The 21397-nt window shown below is 37.5% G+C and overlaps 2 protein-coding genes across 2 annotated transcripts; one reads left to right on the top strand and one right to left on the bottom strand.

The window, feature by feature from the left end:
• The first annotated feature begins 1744 nt into the window (after positions 1 to 1744).
• LOC110766772 (wings apart-like protein 1) lies at positions 1745 to 9294 on the top strand. Its single transcript, XM_021970137.2, has 12 exons — positions 1745 to 2596; positions 3176 to 3275; positions 3463 to 3802; positions 4295 to 4407; positions 5058 to 5183; positions 5420 to 5513; positions 5591 to 6306; positions 6878 to 7143; positions 7632 to 7779; positions 8183 to 8280; positions 8359 to 8440; positions 8916 to 9294. The coding sequence occupies exons 1-12, from the start codon at positions 2070 to 2072 to the stop codon at positions 8997 to 8999; spliced, it is 2694 nt and encodes an 897-aa protein (XP_021825829.2). The 5' UTR covers positions 1745 to 2069; the 3' UTR covers positions 9000 to 9294.
• A 6058-nt stretch (positions 9295 to 15352) lies between these two features.
• LOC110766744 (type I inositol polyphosphate 5-phosphatase 10-like) lies at positions 15353 to 21394 on the bottom strand. Its single transcript, XM_088251394.1, has 9 exons — positions 21362 to 21394; positions 21158 to 21212; positions 18967 to 19030; positions 18742 to 18855; positions 16613 to 17051; positions 16312 to 16505; positions 16096 to 16204; positions 15681 to 15829; positions 15353 to 15603 (listed from the first exon to the last, which is right to left on the bottom strand). Exons 1-9 carry the CDS (start codon positions 21392 to 21394, stop codon positions 15408 to 15410), a joined length of 1353 nt encoding a protein of 450 aa, XP_088107520.1. The 3' UTR covers positions 15353 to 15407.
• Positions 21395 to 21397: the final 3 nt, after the last annotated feature.

Raw genomic sequence — 21397 nt, forward strand, 5'->3', positions numbered from 1 at the left:
CCAACAACAAAAACATGGTAACTAAATCCCCATCAATTACTAAAACCGCACTTAGGCAAGGACCATCAGTAATATAGGTAGCAGAAATTATGAGATGATGTGAAAAATATTGTCCTTTTTTTCTTAAAAGAAATTGTTCATTAAAATTAAATAAGAGATTCAACTTAATATGTTAGGTCATCTTCAGTCATATGGCTTAATGTAGTTGACAGCTATAAATTGAGCCCTCCAAAATATTAATTTTTTAAAGAATAGTATCGGGCTAAATTTTTCCCTCTCCAACCATGTATGGCTATATTTTAAGGCCACCCATATTTTATTACTATGAGAAAAACTATGGTACATGGCTCATACAATCCATTACTATGTATTGTTTAATTTAATTAAACTATTAATTAAATATATTTTATTATTGTATTGTTTATTATTTTGAGTGACACGAATTTAAATAATTTAAAAGGGTAAAAGAAAAAAAACATAACGGCTAGTTGACGTCAGTGCACCTTTTATATCAATCTTTGGATCTGTAGTTGCACGAGATGGTCCGTACTCACACCCATGCATGATACTTTCTCTTCTTGAAAAACACATGCATTAGGCCCATAAGCAAAATTGAACTGGGCTATAGCTGGGTTACAAGTGGCTTGGTTGGAGGGCTAAAGGGCTAAATGTGGCCCTCCAAATTTGGCCAATTTATTTTTTAGCCCATAACTGAAGATGAGTTTTGAATAATTTTAGGGCTACATTAGGCCTATTCCCCATGGCTCAAAATGGCCTTAAGGCCAATTCCTAAATTATAGCTCAAAATCCATAAATTAAGGGTCACATGTGGCCCTTTGGCTAGTGCGGACTAAATATTTAGATGGGCCCTACCTTATGTCACTTAGCCATTATGTGATGTTAGCAAGTTTTTTTTAATTTAAAAAAACGAAAAAAATTCTTAAAAATTCCGTTTTTTTTTTAATTTTTATTTTTTATAAATACCTAACTATTCTTATATAATTTCTCACAACATCTTCATCATTTTACATATTATCCTTCCTCAATTTCATCATTTTACATAAATTCTCACAATCTTTTCATTCTTTTACAAACTTTCCTTCATCCTTTTCCATTTAAATTAATTTTAAAGTTATTTTTAGAACAAGAAAAAATCTAATTATAAATCTATAGGGCTAATCACTTGCTGACACGTGGATGTAAAAAATCATATCTCAAAATATATTTTTCTCTTCTAAAATATATTTTAAATAGAATATAAATAATAGTTTAATTAAATTAATTAATAAATTTACATAATATACTAAAATTAATAAATTTACATAATATACTAAAATTATTAAAATATTAAATTTAGCCCTTTATTACTGGAGATGGTTATATTGTAGCATGATACCATTCTTTATAAAATTATTTTTTAGAGGGCTAAATGTTACCCTCCCCACCCGGAGATGGCTTAAGTGAGTAGAAAGACCTGTTTAATAAATGGATGATGTCGTATTACTTGTTTAATAAATTATAAGGGAATAGAAACAATTGTCGTTTATGTTTAAACCTTAAAAAGACTCAAGTAAACGACCTGTGGTTGGGTGGTGCTTTCGCCAGTTTATGGTTAAGGTCCCCCGAGGCGATCTACCCACGAGCAGCAGGATCCGAATTCGAAATGACCCGAACTTCGTAAAAGACACAAATACCCTCGAATAGATACAATCAAGAAAAGGGTGATTGGGCAAAAAGAAGAAAAGGGCACAGAATTTCACAAACAACGGCAGCCCAAAGCCTTTCAAAACCAAATCAAATCGAAGCCACCAAAACCTTTCAGTCTCAAACCCAAAAAACCCCAAAGTTTTCTCTATCTGTCTCAAGAACTCCTTCTCCTTCCTCTTGAGCTGAGAGTTTCAGAGACCTGGCCATAGCTCTAGCTCCAGCTCAACTTTTTCGTTTTCCAATTCCGTCCTTTTATTTCAAATCTTTTTGATTCCCCGTAAGCCCTTTTCTTTTTTCGTTCAAACATGCCCATCCCTAACTGATACAGCAGAAGCAGCCGAAACGCCGCCGTATAAACGAAGATGATCGTGAGAACGTACGGTCGTCGCAAGGGAGGCATTCCTAGAACTTATTCGGACTCAACGTTAAACGACGCCGTTCACGACGACGACGACGGCAACGACCCCTTCGGATTTTCTCTGTCTCAACCTCAAGAAAGCTCCCAAGACCACCTCTACAGCAGTCTCAATTTCTCATCTGAAGACTCCTCTTCCCAGTGGGCCCACTTTGATTCGGACCCCTACGCCCCCAAGGACTCTTTGAAGCGCTCCTCTTTCGACGGTCCGGTAAACGGCGCCGTTAGGAGGTCCAAGAAAGCCAAGACTCGAAAGGAGGTGGTCCAGAACTCCAGGCCGCCGTCAATTCTCGCGACGTCGACTTTGATGGAGGCACAGGAATTTGGGGAGATGATGGAGCATGTGGACGAGGTCAATTTCGCTTTGGATGGGCTTAGGAAGGGTCAGCCAGTTCGGATCAGAAGGGCTAGCTTGTTGTCCTTGTTGTCTATCTGTGGCACGGCTCAGCAGAGACGGCTTCTCAGGACGCAGGGGTAGGTTAGGTTGATTTAACTACTTCTGGATGGGTTCTTGGATTAAAAAAATTCGATTTTGGAAATGGGGTTATGTCAAATGTCAAGAATTTCTTGATGGGTAATGGTAATGTTAGTTTCAGTCGTTCTTGATGGATATTTGATTTTTGGATACGTGGGGTGTGCGAATTAGAAGTAGTTCCTGATAGTCATGTGACTTGGAGATATGTGTCTCTGTATTTTAAGTCCATCTTCATTGGGTTTTGAGTTTAAAATGAGGTTTTGGAGATGTGCGGTTAGAGATGCTTAGAATTTATTTGAAATTTGCTTATCGAGTGTGTGGATGACTTGCTGTGTTGAATGTATCTAGGGTCACATGATAATGTATTAGAAAATTATATTTTATTGCTAATTTTATTCATCTCAAAGTATCAGGTGTTTTGGCATATCATTTAGGGTCTGTTTACTCCAATAATCTAGAAACTATGTAGTGAGTGCCGACTAGAAATTGTCGTTCACAAGTTTTTGCAAAGTCCTTCTCTATCCAAATTGCTGTTTCATTTTTGGGGAATACATTGATCTGAAGTGCCTTGTTTTCAGGATGGCAAAAACAATAATCGAGGCTATATTGGGTCTCAGCTTTGATGATTCACCCAGCAATCTGGCTGCCACAACTATTTTCTATGTTTTGACAAGCGATGTAAGTCACTTAGTTACTTGACAAGTGATGATTCTAATTTGATCTTCTGAGTTATTTTGGCGTGTTTTCTGGTGCATCCTGGTACTACTTGTGTCTGCTGTGATGCTTCAAAAGTATATATGCATCAATGAAGTTCCTTTTTCTCTTAATAATGATCCTAAAGGTTTGTTACCTCTCACTATTGCAGGGTCAGGATGATCACCTTCTGGAATCACCGAGCTCTATTAATTTTTTGATTAGGTTTTGCAAACCAATTGTCTCAAACACTACTGAAGATAAAGCACCTAAAATTGGACGGAAGCTTCTAGCATTGCGTATGGGTGCTGACATCTCGCAATGTACAACGAAAAGATTAGACTCCAGCTCTGCTGCTATCTTTTCCAAAGTTCAAGAAATTCTTGTAGGTTGCAAGGAATTGAAACCAAGTTGTGCGGATGATGGTGAAATGGGAAAGCCAGAGTTATGCCCAAAATGGATAGCTTTGCTGACTATGGAGAAAGCTTGCTTATCCACTATATCTCTTGAAGGTCTGGTTCTGTGTTGAAGCTGATGGTTTTTTGATTATGATACACATTGTTACATTATATTAAGTCTGGATCTCAAGCATTAGTTAGATTGTTTGTGAACGAGAAATCTAGGCATGAGATTGATGCTTCCTATTGGTTGTAAAGAGCAAAGTAATTTATAAGTAAGAACTTCAAATTCTGTGATGTTTCTTGGTGAAGTTCTTGTCAAACTTTTAGCTGGAGTTTTGGATAGTGCAAATCATTACATAAACTGCTTTTCAATTTTGTTCACTATCCACTGTGCAGTCTAGTATATGCAATGTAGAGGGTACAGTTGCAACATTCTGATATTCCTGATGACTATGCGTTGAATTTTCAAATTGTTCTTTCTTAACCCTTTGGGATATGTCGGTAATTATCATGTGTTTCTTTATCTTTATATCTGCATTATTTTCGCTTTCCCGTTTTATTTGTCCCTGATTGGTTCATTTCTTAATTGGCCTGTGCTTTCAGAAACCTCTGGTACAGTAAGGAAGTCTGGGAGCAACTTTAAGGAAAAATTACGAGAGCTTGGAGGTCTTGATGCTATCTTTGAGGTTTCCGTGAGTTGCCATTCCGATATGGAGGTGTGAGCCTGTATGTTTGTTTGATCTCATTGTCTGTTTCATTATATTGGAAAAAATACCAAGGGGCCATAATACTTCAAACAGTTCTGAGAGATACTTAACTAGTTCTGCTTCAATAATAATTTATATGAGAAGTTGTGGTTCCCTATGTAAATCATAAATTTCTGCGAAGAAATAATGCATGTAATGGGAAAGAACGGCAATAACACCATGCAGCCTTACTCCTTCCAGTTTAATAGAGATGCAAGTTTCTTGTGTTCTTTCACGTATATATTTCTTTAATTTATTGATGAACTAGGACACCAGATTAGTAGCTTTACAGTAATAATGAACAGTTATCTATTTGCCCTCGTTTAGCGTCAGCTTATTTATTGTTCATCATCATTCCTGATTTTCTTGAGTAGTTATGTATGCTAATGACATCACTGTTCGGTCACTGCTTTATCAATTCAATATCTACTTTTGAAGTTTTGTTTTTTCTTTCCTTATTACAAGTGCATCATGCATTTTGAGTCATGATAAGTTGGTAACCAAACAAAGTAGTCATTAAATAATTGTTTTGGTTTTCCATTCGAACCCTGGGGTTTATGGTACTCAATTGTTAGTTGGGAAAATGTATATTTTTTTAAGTGCATGTAATTAATATGCAGGGTTGGTTAAAAGATAGCTTGCCTTCTGCATGGGAAAAGGAAATCGACATGGTGCGGAGCCTGGTTCTGCTTTTGAAATGTTTGAAGATTATGGAAAATGCCACGTTCCTGAGTAAAGAGAATCAGGTATGTTTAGATGTGATTTAGGGTCAGTGGGTCACACACACACACGCACACACAAACTCTCTCTCTCTCTCTCTCTCTCTCTCTCATATAAAATGAATTATTTTTCTGTCTCTTTAGTTTGTAAAATTCACACTGCATACAAACTCAAACTGATACTGCATTATGATGTTGGGTTATTATTATTAATAACTATTGAAAGTGGAAATAAAATCTTCGCATCCATGCTTTCTTAACAGAGCCATTTGCTAGGAATGAAACGAAACTTGGATCCTGCAGGAAATCCCATGTCTTTTACAGAACTTGTTATAAGCGCCATCAATATTCTATCAGGTAACTTATAATCTCCGGAGTTACTTATGATTCTTACTCTTTTCGGCTTTCTAATAATTAATGGCATTGTTTCCTAGGTCTTTATCTGCATAAAAATTTCTCTTCTGCCTCCAATGATGAAAAGTCTTTAAATGTTTCTAATGGGAGTAAAAATGCTTCCGAGAAGAGCTCCGATTTATGTCAGAGCAGCCGATTTTCGCTCACTGCTCGCTCTGTATATTCTATATCCAATTCGGAAACTACCAGCACCTCCATGACTGATACTTATTCAGTGAAGACGGGACTCAATTCTTCCAGATATGGTTCATCCAGTGGTACATCAAGGCATTTAAATGGTGGAAACTGTACATTTAGCTGTGCTTCTAGGAAGGATGTTGGTCTCAGTCAGAGATCCTATATTTCTGAAGATTCCAAAATTGATCTTTCTGAGAGTCAAGATCCTTTTGCATTTAGCTATGATGATTCCAGGAAAGGTTCTGGTCTCAGTCAAAGATCGTATGTTTCTAAAGACTCCAAAATTGATCTTTCACAGGAGAGTCAAGATCCTTTTGCATTTGATGAAGATGATTTTAAACCTTCCAAGTGGGACCTATTATCTGGCAAGAAAAAGATATCTCTATCGCAACAGAATGAGGCAGCATACAGAGAACTTGATAACACTTTGCAGCTGATTATGAGCCAAGAAGCATCAAGTAATGGAGAAAACCATCAGGTGCATGAGACATCCTATTCAGGGGCTGTTGGTAGAGAAGGTTCCGGTCTTCTAGCGGACTGCCTTCTTACTGCTGTCAAGGTAATCCCACAATCCGATATTTTAAACCTCTTTAGGGGTGAGGTTCTGGGCAGCTTATGGGCATTGGTTTTTATGCTGATTTTAGAGATTATTGTCATTCATCTATAAAGTTCGATTTGTTAGCAGCTGTGAAGTGAGACTAGATTTTTCGAATTTTGAGTCTTTTCTAACTTAATATTATTTGAGTGGTCTTTTATTGTATTTTCTCTTTTCTCTTCAGATTGTGGATTCCTTATCCACTCTTTGTAATTAGTTTTCCTACTTTAATAAAATTCTGTTTCTCTAAAAAACAATTGCTAGATGCTTTGTGTTGGATGATATGTAGGTGTAGGGTCCCTTTCTCTGAACCTTAAGATATATCTTTGGTTACTGTTTACTGTTTGCATGATTTAATTTTAGCCCTCAACTATGACTTATTCAGTTATTCTCAGTGTAACTTTTATGTTTATTATACTCATCAGGCGTTTGAATAATAGAAGAATGTGGTTTCCATTAATTGCAACCCCATCTAGATTCTTCTTACAGGTGAAGCCGTTGAACTGTATAAACTCATAAATGTCTTTCTTGGCAGGTTCTGATGAACTTAGCAAATGATAATCCTGTTGGCTGTCAGCAAATTGCTGCCAATGGAGGACTGGAGACCTTGTCTTCTTTGATTGCCAACCACTTCCCTTTGTTCAGCTCATTCTCATCTCCCTTCAGTGAGAGAAGTGAGAATACTTCAAGCGTTGAACTTGGCCATCAGAATAATAGGCATCTTACTGATCAAGAGCTAGACTTTCTTGTTGCTATTTTGGGCCTGCTTGTGAACTTGGTTGAGAAAGATGGCCAAAACAGGTAACTTGGAGTTCTCCATTTTTGTCCAGCTGTTTATGCATTTCATTCTTCAAGCAATTTTGTTATTGGAACAATACATATTGTTATCCTTGTACTCTATTCCCCCTTAACAACCAACCACCTTTTTCATTTTGGAGAGTGTCCAGCTGTTTAAGTGATTTCCCTGTCTGTTCATATTTAACCTCAATTTGTAAATCAATTATGAGAACCCATTACCATGGTTGGTCCAATGAAATGGAGTCCTTGGGAGGGTAGAAAATATATTGTCATCTTCAACATTTCCCCTGTATTCCAAGCCAGTCCTAATTTCATCATTGGGCCACTTGTATCTCAATAATTTCAGACAACGAAAGATGCTATATAATTATAGACACCCTAGTACCTGTGCTGCAGATTAAACAGTCTTAGTTTGTTGTATTTTTTTATATATTCATACTGGCACATTTTATTACTGTCACACTTTTAATTTATAATGGTGTTCCATCCAGATCACGGCTTGCAGCAGCTAGTGTTCATGTACCTAGTTCAGAAGGGTTTGAAGAGGAGAGCCGCAAGGATCTAATTCTGCTTATCTGCTCTATTTTCCTTGCCAACCAAGGTGCAGGCGAGGGAGGTGCAGAAGAAATGATTTTGCCAGTGGGTGACACGTTCTTATTTTCTATAAAAATTTCCCCTTTGTTGTCTTAGTTGTGATTTCTTGAAAACACAAGGGCCTGTCTTCCAAAACAAAAATGAGAAATTGAATTTTTCCTTTCCAAGGTCAGAGAGTGGAGCATTTGTATTCTTAGAATGAACCCATACCAGATAGTTTCTACTTTCCAAAAATATAAACCATTTTGCAAAATGTAATGAACAGGCTCTCAGGTTTTTTTACATATTTTTGGTATTTCTATGTTTTGGGTGTCTTGTCTACTTTCAATATTCTGGGGTGTTCTACTACTTTAGTGTTCATATGACAAATAAAAAAAGATTTCCAGAATGGTGTTTACTAGACATCTGATCATAGTCTTCTAATTCTGATTTTGTTGATTTTGTACAGAACGACGAGGCAGCTGTATTACAAGGGGAACAAGAAGCGGAGAAAATGATAGTGGAAGCTTATTCTGCCCTGCTTCTAGCATTCCTTTCAACTGAAAGGTTGGTTTGTTTTCTCTCTTTCTGTGTATCAAGCTTCTTTGACATATCCTCAATGCAAAATTTCTTTGCTGTCCTCAGTAAGAGCATACGTGATGCGATTGCTGACTGTCTCCCAGATCGCAGCCTGGCTATCCTAGTACCTGTGTTGGACAGATTTGTGGTATGTGTTTTAACTTCTAAATCTTTAACTTCGGTTATTTTTCAGTAATGAAAATACCCCATTTTTTATTTTAAAAAAAATCTAAATTTTTTTAAAAAAATCTAAAATATAAAAAATTGTCCGGAGGGTCTTTCTATTTGTTCACCTCATCATAAGGCCTCCTGTTGGACTTTGGCCAAAAACAGCAATGGCCTATCGTCTGCCCAACTGCATGCTCTTCCTTCAAGGAGTCTTTATCAAATTACCCTGTATTTCTGGTCAACTGATCTCAGCATCTTCTGCACTGTATTGCGGCATACTGTCGGGGACCAAATCAGTAGTTGGTGCTATAATGTGCTTCCAACAAACTCGAAATAATTTATTGATAATCATTCCGGGAGATGAAAATGTATAACGTGTGGTCTATGTAGCATGGAAAAGTATGATAATGGTGCACATAGTTGTTCACTAATGGCAACTTTCATTTCTTCTTCAGGCATTCCATTTGACGTTAAACATGATATCTCCAGAGACTCATAAAGCTGTGAGCGAAGTAATTGAGTCATGTAGGATACGATGAGAGGAGCTTCCTTTCAGAGATGGAAATCCTGTACAGATTTGGCTTTCCTTTCAGATAAATTGTTTACCCAACGCCACGACACTCATAAAGTTGCGATTTCAGCTGGATGCACTCTGTATCGAATCAATCTGACTGCAGGCTTGTTTGCTTGTATTTTTTCTTCTTTTTGGTCCCTCCTTTATGCTATTATTCTTTTGAATCCTTTTAGTTTTTCACCATACTGGAGCCAGGGAAGAGAGACATACTTGTATACGAAATATGATAGCTTAATGAAAATGTCTTACTTTCGTCGGTAGTCCATGTGTGTGATTAGCAATTTTTGTAACTCTTCTACTCTTTTTTAAATGTCAACAATTCTTCCGCAGTTTCTTTCATGGTTTCTGATCAATGTGGTGTGGACGCTACATATTTATTGCCATCGCCAGAACCTCCTCCACTATCAGCACACTAATTTACAGAAACAGTAGGGTAGGCCATTATAGGATGCGACACCATCATCAATCATCATAAACCATAAACATTTGAGTTTCACCCAAACTAGGTTTTCACAAATAAATTTTAGCATGACATATTATACAAATACCCATATAAAGCCTATTTATAGAGAAAAAAACCAAACTAGCCACTTGTCATTTTCTAATCTGTTCTTAGAAAATTTTTAACACAAAAAAACAATGGATTCAAGTTTAAAAAGGACCCCAAGTGAAGGCCCACTTATACCTGTAAGATTTGGGCCTCGCGTTATTGTGTACCTGCACTGAGTCCCAAGCCGACGTCGTATGGTTAAATTTCGAAAAATCGGCCTAGGCGCTAGGCGGCCGCCTAGGCGGGTCCTTTAAAAAAAAAATAAAAATAAAAAATTTCCCTCTGTATCGTTGGAAACTTAAACGATACAGAGGGAAATTTTTTATTTTTATTGGGGATTTATAGTTTGTGTTGTGCAAAGAAATGGGTTCTAATTATATAGAGGACTTGTTATCCAACTTAGGCTTATTTGCAGGTTATTCTAGGATTGAATGTGATATTTCTAGTCTCTGGGTCTTTTTCTGATTCTTGATTATATGCAATGTGGAATTTCAGCATCATTGCCGGAGGTGTCGGTTCTGTCACCAGTTTTGCCAGTTTTGAAAGTGATCATGAAAGAATTAAGATTCATGCATTGGTAATTATTCTTGACCATTTGAGTTATAAATTCTTTGTTTTCTTGGAAGTCAAGTTTCTTCTAGTAAGAGAAAAGATCAAGCAGGGTCATACTAGAATTGACCACATAGACACACATTCAATGATAGCAGATCCTCTCAATAAAGCAATTCCAAATGGTGTTTTCAAGCAGCATGTGAAGAGCATGGGAGTTCTGTCAAGTTTTGATGATGAAGTCTAGTGGGAGCTCTTAATTCAGTTTCGTTCATTAATTATTTTTCTCCAGTTTAAAGTTTGTTCATGGCTATACATTAAGGTAGTTTTTGCAAACAGTAAGTTCTTTTATTATTGCATTTTATAGTTGCTACAGTTTTATTAAGGATATGCAATATTCAGTTGAGACTATGGTATGTTTCAATTAAAGTTTTTGTTTCAGATGCAACAAATTGAGGGCTTCATTTCGAAGCATAAAGAGGGCCTGATATGCTTATATGTTTATGATTCACATTTTAGGTTCATATGGCATATCAGTTAACTTATGTCTTGATGGTGCTTCATGTGTTTAGGAATTCTGTACATGTAACTCTGGAAACCATGTTTGATTGTTTAAAAGCATGAGTTTCTTTAGTTCAGTATGGATATTTCTTCTTGACAGAAGCTTGACATTAGGATTGAGTTTTGGTTTGATCTCATGGCGCCTAAAGTATGTTTGCTGTGGATACAATGGTTCAATACAGGATTCAATGTTTGTGTGTCCTAGTGGGAGAATGTAAGCTTGTATAGGACATCACAGTCATTGAATCAATCTTGAACTCATGTTTGCAAATATAGAGATCAATACAAACTCGTCCAGTAAACTCATTCAGATGTGAATAAAGAATCCTTATGAGTTTAGGAATCCTAATCCTATTAATATTGACATAAATGTACAAATGCTAGGTGTACAAGTTATATTCTAATTGGGTTTCTAATGGGAGAAAATCCAATAAGATTTCCACCAGCTAACAGTATTAATACAGAGGTCCCTGCCTTCGCAAGAATACCCACCAAAACAGTACTTGAGCCCCATTGAGAGTTGGTGATCTAGAGCTTGCAGAAGGTAGAAGATCTTTGTGTACCAGAGTCAGTTTTCCGCAGGTTAGTGCTTGATGAGTTAGAGCTTCAATTGTTAAATCGATCTACATGCCCACTTCTCTTCTTGCTCTGCTTCTCCTTCTCCTTTTGGCCTACAATGGCTTCTATGTCTTCTGTATTTACCTTCCTCTTTCCAAGCCCTCGGCGGACCCCGCCATTTTCTCCCCGGGAAATCTCGCCGTGGAATCTGTAAGTAATTGGGTTCCTGCTTATGTTTCTTCTTCTTCTTCAAGTTCAAAAATTTCTTCTTCTGTGATGTATGTGGTGAAGGAAGAAAATGCGCCTATGTTCTTAGAGACCTATTTGCCTCCTCTGCACAACCCAAGAAATTCAATGGTACCCGTCTCAAAATTTTCACTCCAAAGGCCAAGGCAGATCAGAAAACACAAGCGCAAGCTCAAAAGCTTACCCCCTCAACCAAAACTCTCTCTGTTTTCAACAAGAATGAGAGACTTCTTTGCTGGTAACTCTTCCTCTTGTAAAGTCAGGTTCTTTATGACTTGGATTCGTCCAACACTTTTGGAAACAGGGAAATTGTTGGCTGTGGAGAGCTTGTTCAAGTCCCATCCAAATGCTTGTTTGGCCATAGTCTCAAATTCGCTGGATTCAGAGAAAGGAAGTCAAATTTTGAGGCCATTCTCAGGAATGGGTTTCAGGGTAATGGCAATTTCTCTGGACTTTGATTACTTATTCAAGAACACTCCTGCAGAAGCTTGGTATTATGAGCTAAAGGAAAGGGAAAGTGAATCCTGGTGGAGTTTCTTTGGGTCAAAATCTCTCTAATTTGCTTAGGCTTGCTATGTTGTATAAGTTTGGTGGTATTTATTTAGACACAGATGTTATAGTACTAAAGAGTTTATCAAAGTTGAGAAATGTGATTGGTGCTCAGGCAATTGATGCCCAAACTGGGAATTGGAGCAGACTGAATAATGCTGTGTTGGTATTTGATAAGAACCATCCATTGATCTTCAAGTTTATCCAAGAATTTGCTCTTACATTTGATGGGAACAAGTGGGGTCACAATGGCCCTTACTTGGTTTCAAGGGTGGTTTCAAGAGTGAGAGAAAATCCAAAAAACCCAGGTTTTAATTTCACTGTCTTAACATCCTCAGCGTTCTATCCATTTAATTGGAGCCGAATTCGGAGTCTCTTTCGGGGTCCTAAAGATGAGCTTCACTCAAAATGGTTACTTGCAAACCTGAGGCATATTCGTTCTCAAAGCTTTGCACTGCATTTGTGGAACAGCCAGAGTAGATGGCTGAAGGTTGAGAAGGGAAGCATTATTGATCATCTAATGTCAGAATTTTCATTCTTTTCCAATTCTTCAGCTTCAAGCTCTGTCAAGATAGAATAGGTTGATAAATTATGCATGAGTTACTTTGTCTTATTCATGTGTTACTTTGTCTTATTCATGTGTTACTTTGTCTTATGTACATCTTGATGATCCTGGAAGAGCTGAATGGGAAGGATTTCCATCAGGGACCAAGGCTGCTGCTGCTGGTATGCCTATACCTCTGCTTCATTATTATGTTTTCATAGCTTTTAAATCGCTGATAGATTTATATTTTCTCTGTTGCAGGTGGGATAACTACATTGGTTGACATGCCTCTAAATAGTGATCCATCAACTGTTTCTAGAGACTTTGGAGCTCAAGATTAAGGCCGCAGAGAGCAGAATTTACGTTGATGTTGGTATGCTCTTAAAACTATATATATGTTTGGGGAAGCCATTATACTAAAACTTTTGAGAACTACTGGGTTTTACCTACACACTGTTGGCAGGTTTCTGGGGAGGTCTTGTTCCTGAAAATGCATTCAGCGCATCTGCTCTTGAGGATCTGTTAAATGCCGGTGTTCTTGGTTTGAAGGTTAACTAATCAAGAAGTGAAACTGGCACACGCTTTAATAGAATAGTACAAATGCCATGAAGATGAATTTGTGTTTAGAAATTTTGCAGTATGAATAGAACATTATACCATCCTCATCTGACAAATTTTTCCTTGTCTGTTTTTCTAGTCTTTCATGTGTCCATCAGGGATCAATGACTTTCCTATGACAAATGCCAGTCATATTAAGGTTTGTTTCATGAGATTCAGTCTTCCCACTGTCATATAATTGTCTGATTTAGCTTGCAAAATAAATTAAGAATAGAATCAATGACTTAATTGTATTGCTGCTTATCCAACTCTACCAGTACTAATTTAATCAACACAATCAATTATTCATTCGTGATGGCTGAAGACTTGCATGATCAGTTGGCTTCTTGAGATGCGATGTTGTTTGCATAACTCTGATGTCTTTTCAAACATCTGCACATTGTTTTCAATTATCTGTTCTTTAGGAGGGACTATCTGTACTGGAAAAATATAGAAGGCCTTTACTTGTACATGCAGAGAAACAACTAGATCTTGAAAGCGACTTGGGAGTTGAAGGTGGTAGTAATGATGCTCATTCTTATTCGACGTATCTGAAGACCAGGCCACCTTCATGGTAAGATATTATGTACTTTTGAATGTATGTGACTTTCTGGATGCTGAATACATATTGCAAAATTTTCCCCTCAGACTTGCTATCCCTGAATATATTTTTACATGAAAACTGTTTTTCCTCTGTTTCCAAACCAGGGAAGAGGCAGCTATTAGGGATCTCTTGACCTTGACAAAGGACACAAGGTTTGGTGCCCCAGCAAAAGGAGCTCATCTTCATATTGTTCACTTGTCTGACTCAAGCTCTTCATTAGATCTTATTAAGGTGGTCTTTTATACGTATGTGGTTTTTGTGGGGTCTTATGACTCTAACAGATACAAATGGCCATTCATAACTTTCTACCTATTCAGCTCTATCTGCAGCCACATATTTTATCAGACTTACTGAAAGCAAGTTTTGTGCATAATAGCAGGATGCAAAAAGTGGTGGTGACAGTGTAACTGTGGAGACGTGCCCCCACTACTTAGCATTCGCAGCAGAAGAGATTCGGGATGGAGATACTTGTTTTCAGTGTTCTCTACCCATCCGTGACACTGCCAACAAGGAAAAACTGTGGGAGGCTTTGTTGCTATGCAATCATTCTATGTTTGCCTGTATACATGATGGGATAGCCATCTATCCACCATCAAATTGGTTCTATTTGGTTTCACTGTTTTGTTTCAGGTAGGACATGTTGACAAGCTAAGCTCTGATTATTCACCAACTCTGCTGGAACTCAAGCTTCTTGATGATGGAGACTTTTTCAGGGCTTGGGGTGGCATTGCAGGTTGGCATATTTTTCCTTGCAAATGTTATGGTCTGTGATTGGTTTCAGAAACTAACTGGCATTCCTCAGGGGAATTTGCAGTTTGTTCTTCCCGTGACATGGTCATATGGCCAGAAATATAGAGTGACTTTAGAACATCTAGCTTTATGGTAGAGTGAAGGCCCGTCAGGCTTGCAGGACAAGAATTGAAGGTCATATCATCATCCGTTTTTCCTCTGTTTTAGTGATTTTCATGCAGACAGGAATCTCATTGTACTGATGAATTGAATTATAAATTTGCAGGGAGCAATTGCAATTGGGAACCATGCAGATATGGTAGTGTGGGATCCAGATGTGGAGTTGTCTTATTTTCGTATTTGGCAGGTCCATAGTTGTCATAGACTGTCTTCTGCATTTTTATAGGGATTTTTTAGAACACTTGTGACCTTAAACGGTACTATGATCTTCCAAGGACAAGCAACAGAACCCACGGTTGTGGTTGAAGCTTATAAAGTTCTACAAGATCTACCAAGGAAATGACTGGCCTTGCTTTTTGGCAACAAGCATGTTAACCTATCAATAAGTTTATATAGATAGAAGGTGACATTTACATTAACCTTTTCTACTATGCATAAAAAGAATTATTGTTAATCCGAACATCCAAAGCCGAACACGGAGGATGTAATTCATAATGCACCCCGGAAAAGTTGGAATGTGCGACCAATTCGAGACCTAACGTTTAACTTGTTGGAGACCTGACAATACAAAAAATGAAAGCAGATGAAGTGAAGCGACAAGAAGAAACAAAATAGAGAAAAGTATTTAAAATCAAGAGGAACAAAGCAAAAACCGGATGGGCAAAGAACTAATAAAGCAATCAAATGACGTCTCCATTTTTACCTGTTAAAAGTGCCACAAAAACTCTTCAAAGTCAGTATTCTTAGTAGAGCTAGGTAATCCCTTCTTCAACTCGTTCTCATTGACAACAACATTCACAGCAAATGTTGCACAAACTGGCCGGTGGTCAGATAATTGGGACTCTCCACGTATGTAAGAAAGTTGTGTAATCCCATTTCCGTACCATAATATTCTATCACACCTGCAATATGGAACTAGTTAAAAATATTTGTCAAATGTAAATTTGATTTCATAAGTACATTCTTGCAATCCACATACCAAGATGGGGTTCTTCTGTCTTTTTTGGATGTCTCTGTCTCTCCCAAATAAGCATCTGAGTTATACGAGTATTTGTATGTAGGTGCAAAACAAATTTTTCCCTCTTTCCATCCTTTGAATACTCGCTCTGCTTCTTTTTCAATATTGAGCTATAAATACAAACAAAAAATTTATTAATGCACAACATGAGAGAATTAGAATGTGTAGGTGATAGAAAAAAAAGAGACGGAGAAAGCAAAGTATATGACTCAAAAATGACAACCAAATGCCTTGGACTTCTCTGGCAGTGAAAGCTACAAAGTTTAATTATATTTTGGATAAATATGAAATGAAATGCAGTGCTCATTTCCATCACCAAATGGATCATTCATTGAATTGGTACTAATGCAATGCCGGTTTTGTTAAATTCAATTACCTGGTCTTTGTCAAGAAGTGCATTCAAATCATTGTTGTTCAGAAGTTGCCGGGTTTTGGAGTAGCTCAAAGCAATACGGTAATTCAAATCCGCTAACCATATGACCACACTACATTCATTTGCAAAAGCATTTAGTCAGATAACCAGTTTCCATAAATGTGAGAAAATATTGATGGGTTATAAATAAGGATGAAAACACCATTTAAAGATACTTACTCGTGTCCTAGAATGTTATCTGGCATCCTGCTATGAGTTGTTTTGCAAATATCAGGAAACTGAGTGTTCTTAATTGTCTCTGACACATCCTGATTTCTCTTGAGCTCATCCCCCTCTTTCTCACCGGATGCTAAGTGATTACAGACAAAGCAAAAGCTTGTCAGATGGAATAAAAAACGTACAGAAATACAGCCCTGCAAGTGAACAATAATAACCTAAGCTTACAATAAAAGGTGATATGTTCAATCATGCACAACTGACAACAATAAACCTTTATGCTTCTAAATTATTTTAGCAATACCTTGTTTCCAAGACATCCCATTATCCCACGATTTATACGAGAGATTTTTAAGTGGCTCACAAATGGTATGTGCTCCTTCCTTGCCCAAATTGTAATAAAAATCCCCACCAATTGCGTACTAGCTATAAGGCTATACTTCAAGTGGTCGCTAATAGACGGCATGAACATTTCCGATATATCAAAGTCATTTGATTCATCATCTTCATTTGGCGTGCAGTTGCAACTCTTCAACCTCTTTTTGCTCTCTGTCCTTAGAGTCTTACTGAACTTTTTAAGTGAAGGCTTAGAGGAAAATAGTGAACCACTGGCTTTGCTTTTTGAAGACCCATCTGGTGATTTGTTCAGTGACTGATTGATTAAGCTAAGCCATTTTGTTGCAGGTTTGTTATCTTCTAGAACTAGCACATTTCCAGTATTTAAAGAGATAGTTTCCTGAAAACTGATAGTAGAAAGCACAAAAATATATGAAAGGATCAGTTAGTATCTGCTACAGAAGCACCTTTATAACATGGAAATACATTTTCTTTTTATAGCTTCTACTAAAGTGATGTCAAAAAACTGCACAGAGAGCACAAAGTCACCATGTTGTAACACAAAGTGACTACTTTATTTGTATAGCTTGTCTCTTTGTGTTTTCTTGACCACACTATCATACTCAAAATGTTGTTGTGACTCATACAATATGTATGTTTTGAAATCAAGTACCTAAGTACATGTCTGCCGCGCAAATCTCACGGCCTGGAGTTCCGGGCCGAGGGGATATGCGTTAACACACGCGGTTTCCTGCTTTTGGGTGCGGTGCGGTTGTGCGCGGGCGTGCCAGCACGGTTTACCGTGCGTCGATGTGTTGATGAGTGTTGGATGGATAAGTGGTGCGCCTGTTTGAACTCGTCTTCCTAATCAAACGATTGTAGCCGAGAGAGGAACTGGTCTCGGCTGTTAGGTTCACGGCCTGAACTACAAGGCTGTTGAGTGATGGTGTTGGTGGTGGATTTTGGGTGGTGCTCCGGCGCGCTGCTCAGGGAGCGACGGTCGTGTGATATATGGGGTGAGTGAACGAACAACAAGGATGGTGCTCCGGCGCCTTGAAAATCAAGAGTCGTATGATATATTGATGAATGTATTTTCCTTACAATCTAACACTACTCCTAGGAAAGCAAGTAAAGATATTGAAAGTGCATTACAAGAAAAAATAAGTTGCTCCGTGGGAGGCTTTGTTTTGGTGTTGAACCCCTTGAATGTAGCTCGAGTCTTGTATTTATAGGAAGAGTCTCTAGAGGAGTAATCGAGGCTAAAAATCTGCATGGTGGAGCCTGATTGGAGCAAGTGGGCAGTCCAATCGACATTTGGAATCGTGAAGTATGGTGGTGTGACCCCAGAAATCCCGGTGAATCTCGGCCGCCGCTCTTGATCGTGGGTTCTGAGCTTCTGGCCGTGGAGACGCATTTATGGCCTGGATAGCTGGTGAACCAATATCTCAGGCTGTCAGAATTCTTGTGAGAATGTCCACGTCTAATCACTCTGATCCTCATCACCAAATCCTGACTTCAGTCACTTACCACCTTCCCTCATGCATTAAATGCTTCTTTGTGGCCAGTGGGTTTGCTGCATTAAACAGGCACTACTTCATTAAATGAAGCCTGGGACCCTGCTGTCACGTGATGATTTGCTTTTAATGCCTTGGCCGTGATTTTGTTCGGCCTAGGCTTCGGCCTGCGCTTGAGGCCGAGATGATCATGCCTTAGCATTTCTTCTTTTGTCTTTAGGAAGGCGAAGTACCCTGGCGAAATGCTGCGTTTCAGTTTTTATGAACAAGTGCCAGGGTCGAGGGAAGGGGCTCCTTCGGCCAGCTTATGGCCGTGATTTATCAGGCACAAACAGTACACAATCTCATTTGAAAAAAAATTGTCATACCAAATCTCTCACTACTGGATGGATGCTTTTTGGGTGGATGTGAGGGGGAAAAAATGCTAACGGAAAGGAGATGCATATTTTACACGAAATGTTGCAAATGAAAAAACAAGTAATCAGGTCCCTAAGAAAAACAAAACGATATTATCAATTTGAAACTGTACAAATCAGAAGGGAACAACAAAGTAAACGAAAAACAACGAATAGAGAAACCATACCCCAAGACATAAATGTTTGTTTCATTATTAACTTGCAGAAGATCGTCCAGATTTAGGCCATTATCAAGAGAATCAGGAGATTTCCCTCCTACGTTCCATGTTGCTGCAAAAACTCTACAAAACCAAGGGAAGAAATATCAAATGTTAAAGCTACGTATAGTTGTCAAAGGGTACAAAGACAGAAACAAGAACTTTTCTGTGAATTGTAGAAGATATTGTGATTACCGCAAGGACTGAAGCTTTGTGCCACTTATAAGTTGAGCGTCAACTGCGGGATTGGAGTGTGGTTCTGAGAGAAGATATGAGCAACGAAAATTTCATGGTAAGGTGTCAAATTTATAAGAATTCTAGGTAAAGCAAGAAAAAAGTTTCTTTACATATTAAACTTGCCCCTAAGGAACCAATTATTTTAACTCATATCATAAGATTTAGGCTTTTTATCACAAAACATCCCTGACGTTTGCGAAACTATCAAATTGCATCCTTAAAGTTTTTTTGTATCACTCATGGTCCCTAACGTTAATATAGGTGCTCTTAAATAGTCCATCTGTCAAAAAAACTGTTAAATTCAGGGATATAATCATCAAATCAATTCAAAATTATAATATATATATATAAATCTTCTCTCTCCCCTCTTTCTTTTCTATTTCCTATCCTTCTCTCCTCTCTCTCTCTCTCTCTAAAAAATAACCATATCTGACTTTGCACCGCCATTTGAGAACCAGAGAAACAATAGACCACTCATCCCATGTTTTCTCTTTCCCATTTCATCTCCTCCATGTTCGATTTTTTCAGCTCTCTTTTTTAGTCAATATATATCAAGGATGCAATAAACAATGACAGCAAGAAAAAAAAACCCATAAATTAGTGAAAAAAATCAACTCAAAAATTGGATTGTCTTAACTAAATTAAAAAATCATCTCGGAAACCAATGTCTAAACAGCAAACCCATGTTTCAGACCCAAAAAAAAAAAAAAAAAAAAACCAGGGAAAAATTAACTCTTTGTTTGTGGAGAAGCTTTTGTTTGCTGTCAGAGATTGCACTTCAATTTAGTCTGGTGTGATATATTTTCGTTCTAAATTTCTGTTCATTGAGCTATTGGTATGGACTAAAGCTTGGGAAAACACTTCAGGTGGGAAGAGAACTCAGAAAAGCACCGGGAAGAATAGTGGTCTTTTGCTGATCAGTTTGCACAACCACTCCTCCGAGACCAATTCAAGCTGCATGATTTTGTTCACAAGGGATCCATCTCCACTCCAGTGAATCAAACAAAGAAGCCAACCCTTCTAATTGCAATCATAATGGGTAAGACAGTCCACGCCCCATTTGCCATACCTCCTCCATTGATATATATTGACTAAAAAAGAGAGCTGAACTCGGGGAGAGGAAGAAAGAAGAAAAAAAGAAAGTGACAGAGAGAGAGAAGAGAGAAGGAAAGGAAACAGAAAAGATAGAGGGGAGAGAGAAGAATTATATATATATATTTTATAATCTTGGATTGATTTGACAATTATATCCCTGGATTTAACAGTTTTTTTTTACAGAAGGACTGTTTAAGAACACTTATATTAACGTTAGGGACCATGAGTGATACAAAAAAACTTTAAGGATGCAATCTGATAGTTTCGCAAACGTCAGGGACCTTTTGTGATAAAAAGCCTAAGATTTATAGGAACATAGAAAGAGAAAGGAGATCTAATCCAAAATATTGGTTTTGAGGTAGAGAGGGAGGAGAGGGACATGCTTTATGCTTGCTACCTTTGTTGCAATAGCTAGAATTTCAAACATGAATATACGTAACCATTCGTCCCCTACCTTGGTCCCCTCCCTGTAACAGTCAATATCTTCTTACCAGCAAAGCTATTTTAGACCCAAAAAAGTTAAAAGTTAAAATTATTGGTCTTACTTACCACTTTGATGTGCACATTATTCTACCAAATTAATTCCAACCGATCCAATTATATCACAAATCTATTGAAATAATTAAATAACGAGTTGAAGACCATATGTGTATCCCAAATACATTGCCCAATTTTTGTACTAGTTGCTTATCCTCTCCTATCAATAAAATTCATCGCTTTCTCTCCAAAAAGCCTAGCTTTACTAGTACATTACACGTCCAAATTAATCATCCCTATCTTACCAAAAAAAAAGTTAAAATAAGGTTAAAAAAGAAAAGCAATATCACATATTTTTTTTTTAAACAAATGGAATTGTATTCTGCTATCTCCGTAACCAAAAAGAAAAGGAAAGACAACATCATCTGTACAATATGAGTTCCTAATTTCGAGGAATATCCTCAGTTTTTTTAGGAGGCAAAGAGAGAGCACATTGTCTGCCCCTAGATTTTCATTGATGGGAAACAATGATGATAAGTGCTTGTATTCAAGACAGAATGAAATTCAATAGACTCACCAGAGAAATCAGATGAGCCACTTCCTTCTCCCTTGAAAATCTTACGGATAAAAGACTGAAACAAAAGGGTAGCATAAAATCCAATTAATTAACTAAATCTGATTAAAAAAAGACTCTTATCTTTGACAAAAGATGCAGATTTTGAGAGGTAGAATTATCCAATTTCTTCAACTACAGAAAAGAGAGAAGAATAAGAAAAAGAACCTTCTTTTTCACGACTTGATTCCCTAGATTCATTTC

This window comes from Prunus avium, chromosome 4 (assembly GCF_965620075.1).
Source record: "Prunus avium chromosome 4, drPruAviu1.hap1.1, whole genome shotgun sequence".
In the NCBI taxonomy this organism is placed as follows: domain Eukaryota; kingdom Viridiplantae; phylum Streptophyta; class Magnoliopsida; order Rosales; family Rosaceae; genus Prunus; species Prunus avium.

Excerpts from the sequence above, each read along its gene's own strand:
- LOC110766744 (XM_088251394.1), bottom strand. The coding sequence starts at position 21,394 with ATGAATCTAGGGAATCAAGTCGTGAAAAAGAAG. Across the intron at positions 18,856-18,966 it reads ACAAAGCTTCAGTCCTTGCG|AGTTTTTGCAGCAACATGGA; the intron begins GTAATCACAATA and ends TTGGTTTTGTAG. Across the intron at positions 16,506-16,612 it reads TGGGATGTCTTGGAAACAAG|GGCTGTATTTCTGTACGTTT; the intron begins GTATTGCTAAAA and ends GTTCACTTGCAG.
- LOC110766772 (XM_021970137.2), top strand. The coding sequence starts at position 2,070 with ATGATCGTGAGAACGTACGGTCGTCGCAAGGGAGGCATTCCTAGAACT. Across the intron at positions 3,803-4,294 it reads ATCCACTATATCTCTTGAAG|AAACCTCTGGTACAGTAAGG; the intron begins GTCTGGTTCTGT and ends CTGTGCTTTCAG. Across the intron at positions 7,780-8,182 it reads CAGAAGAAATGATTTTGCCA|AACGACGAGGCAGCTGTATT; the intron begins GTGGGTGACACG and ends GATTTTGTACAG.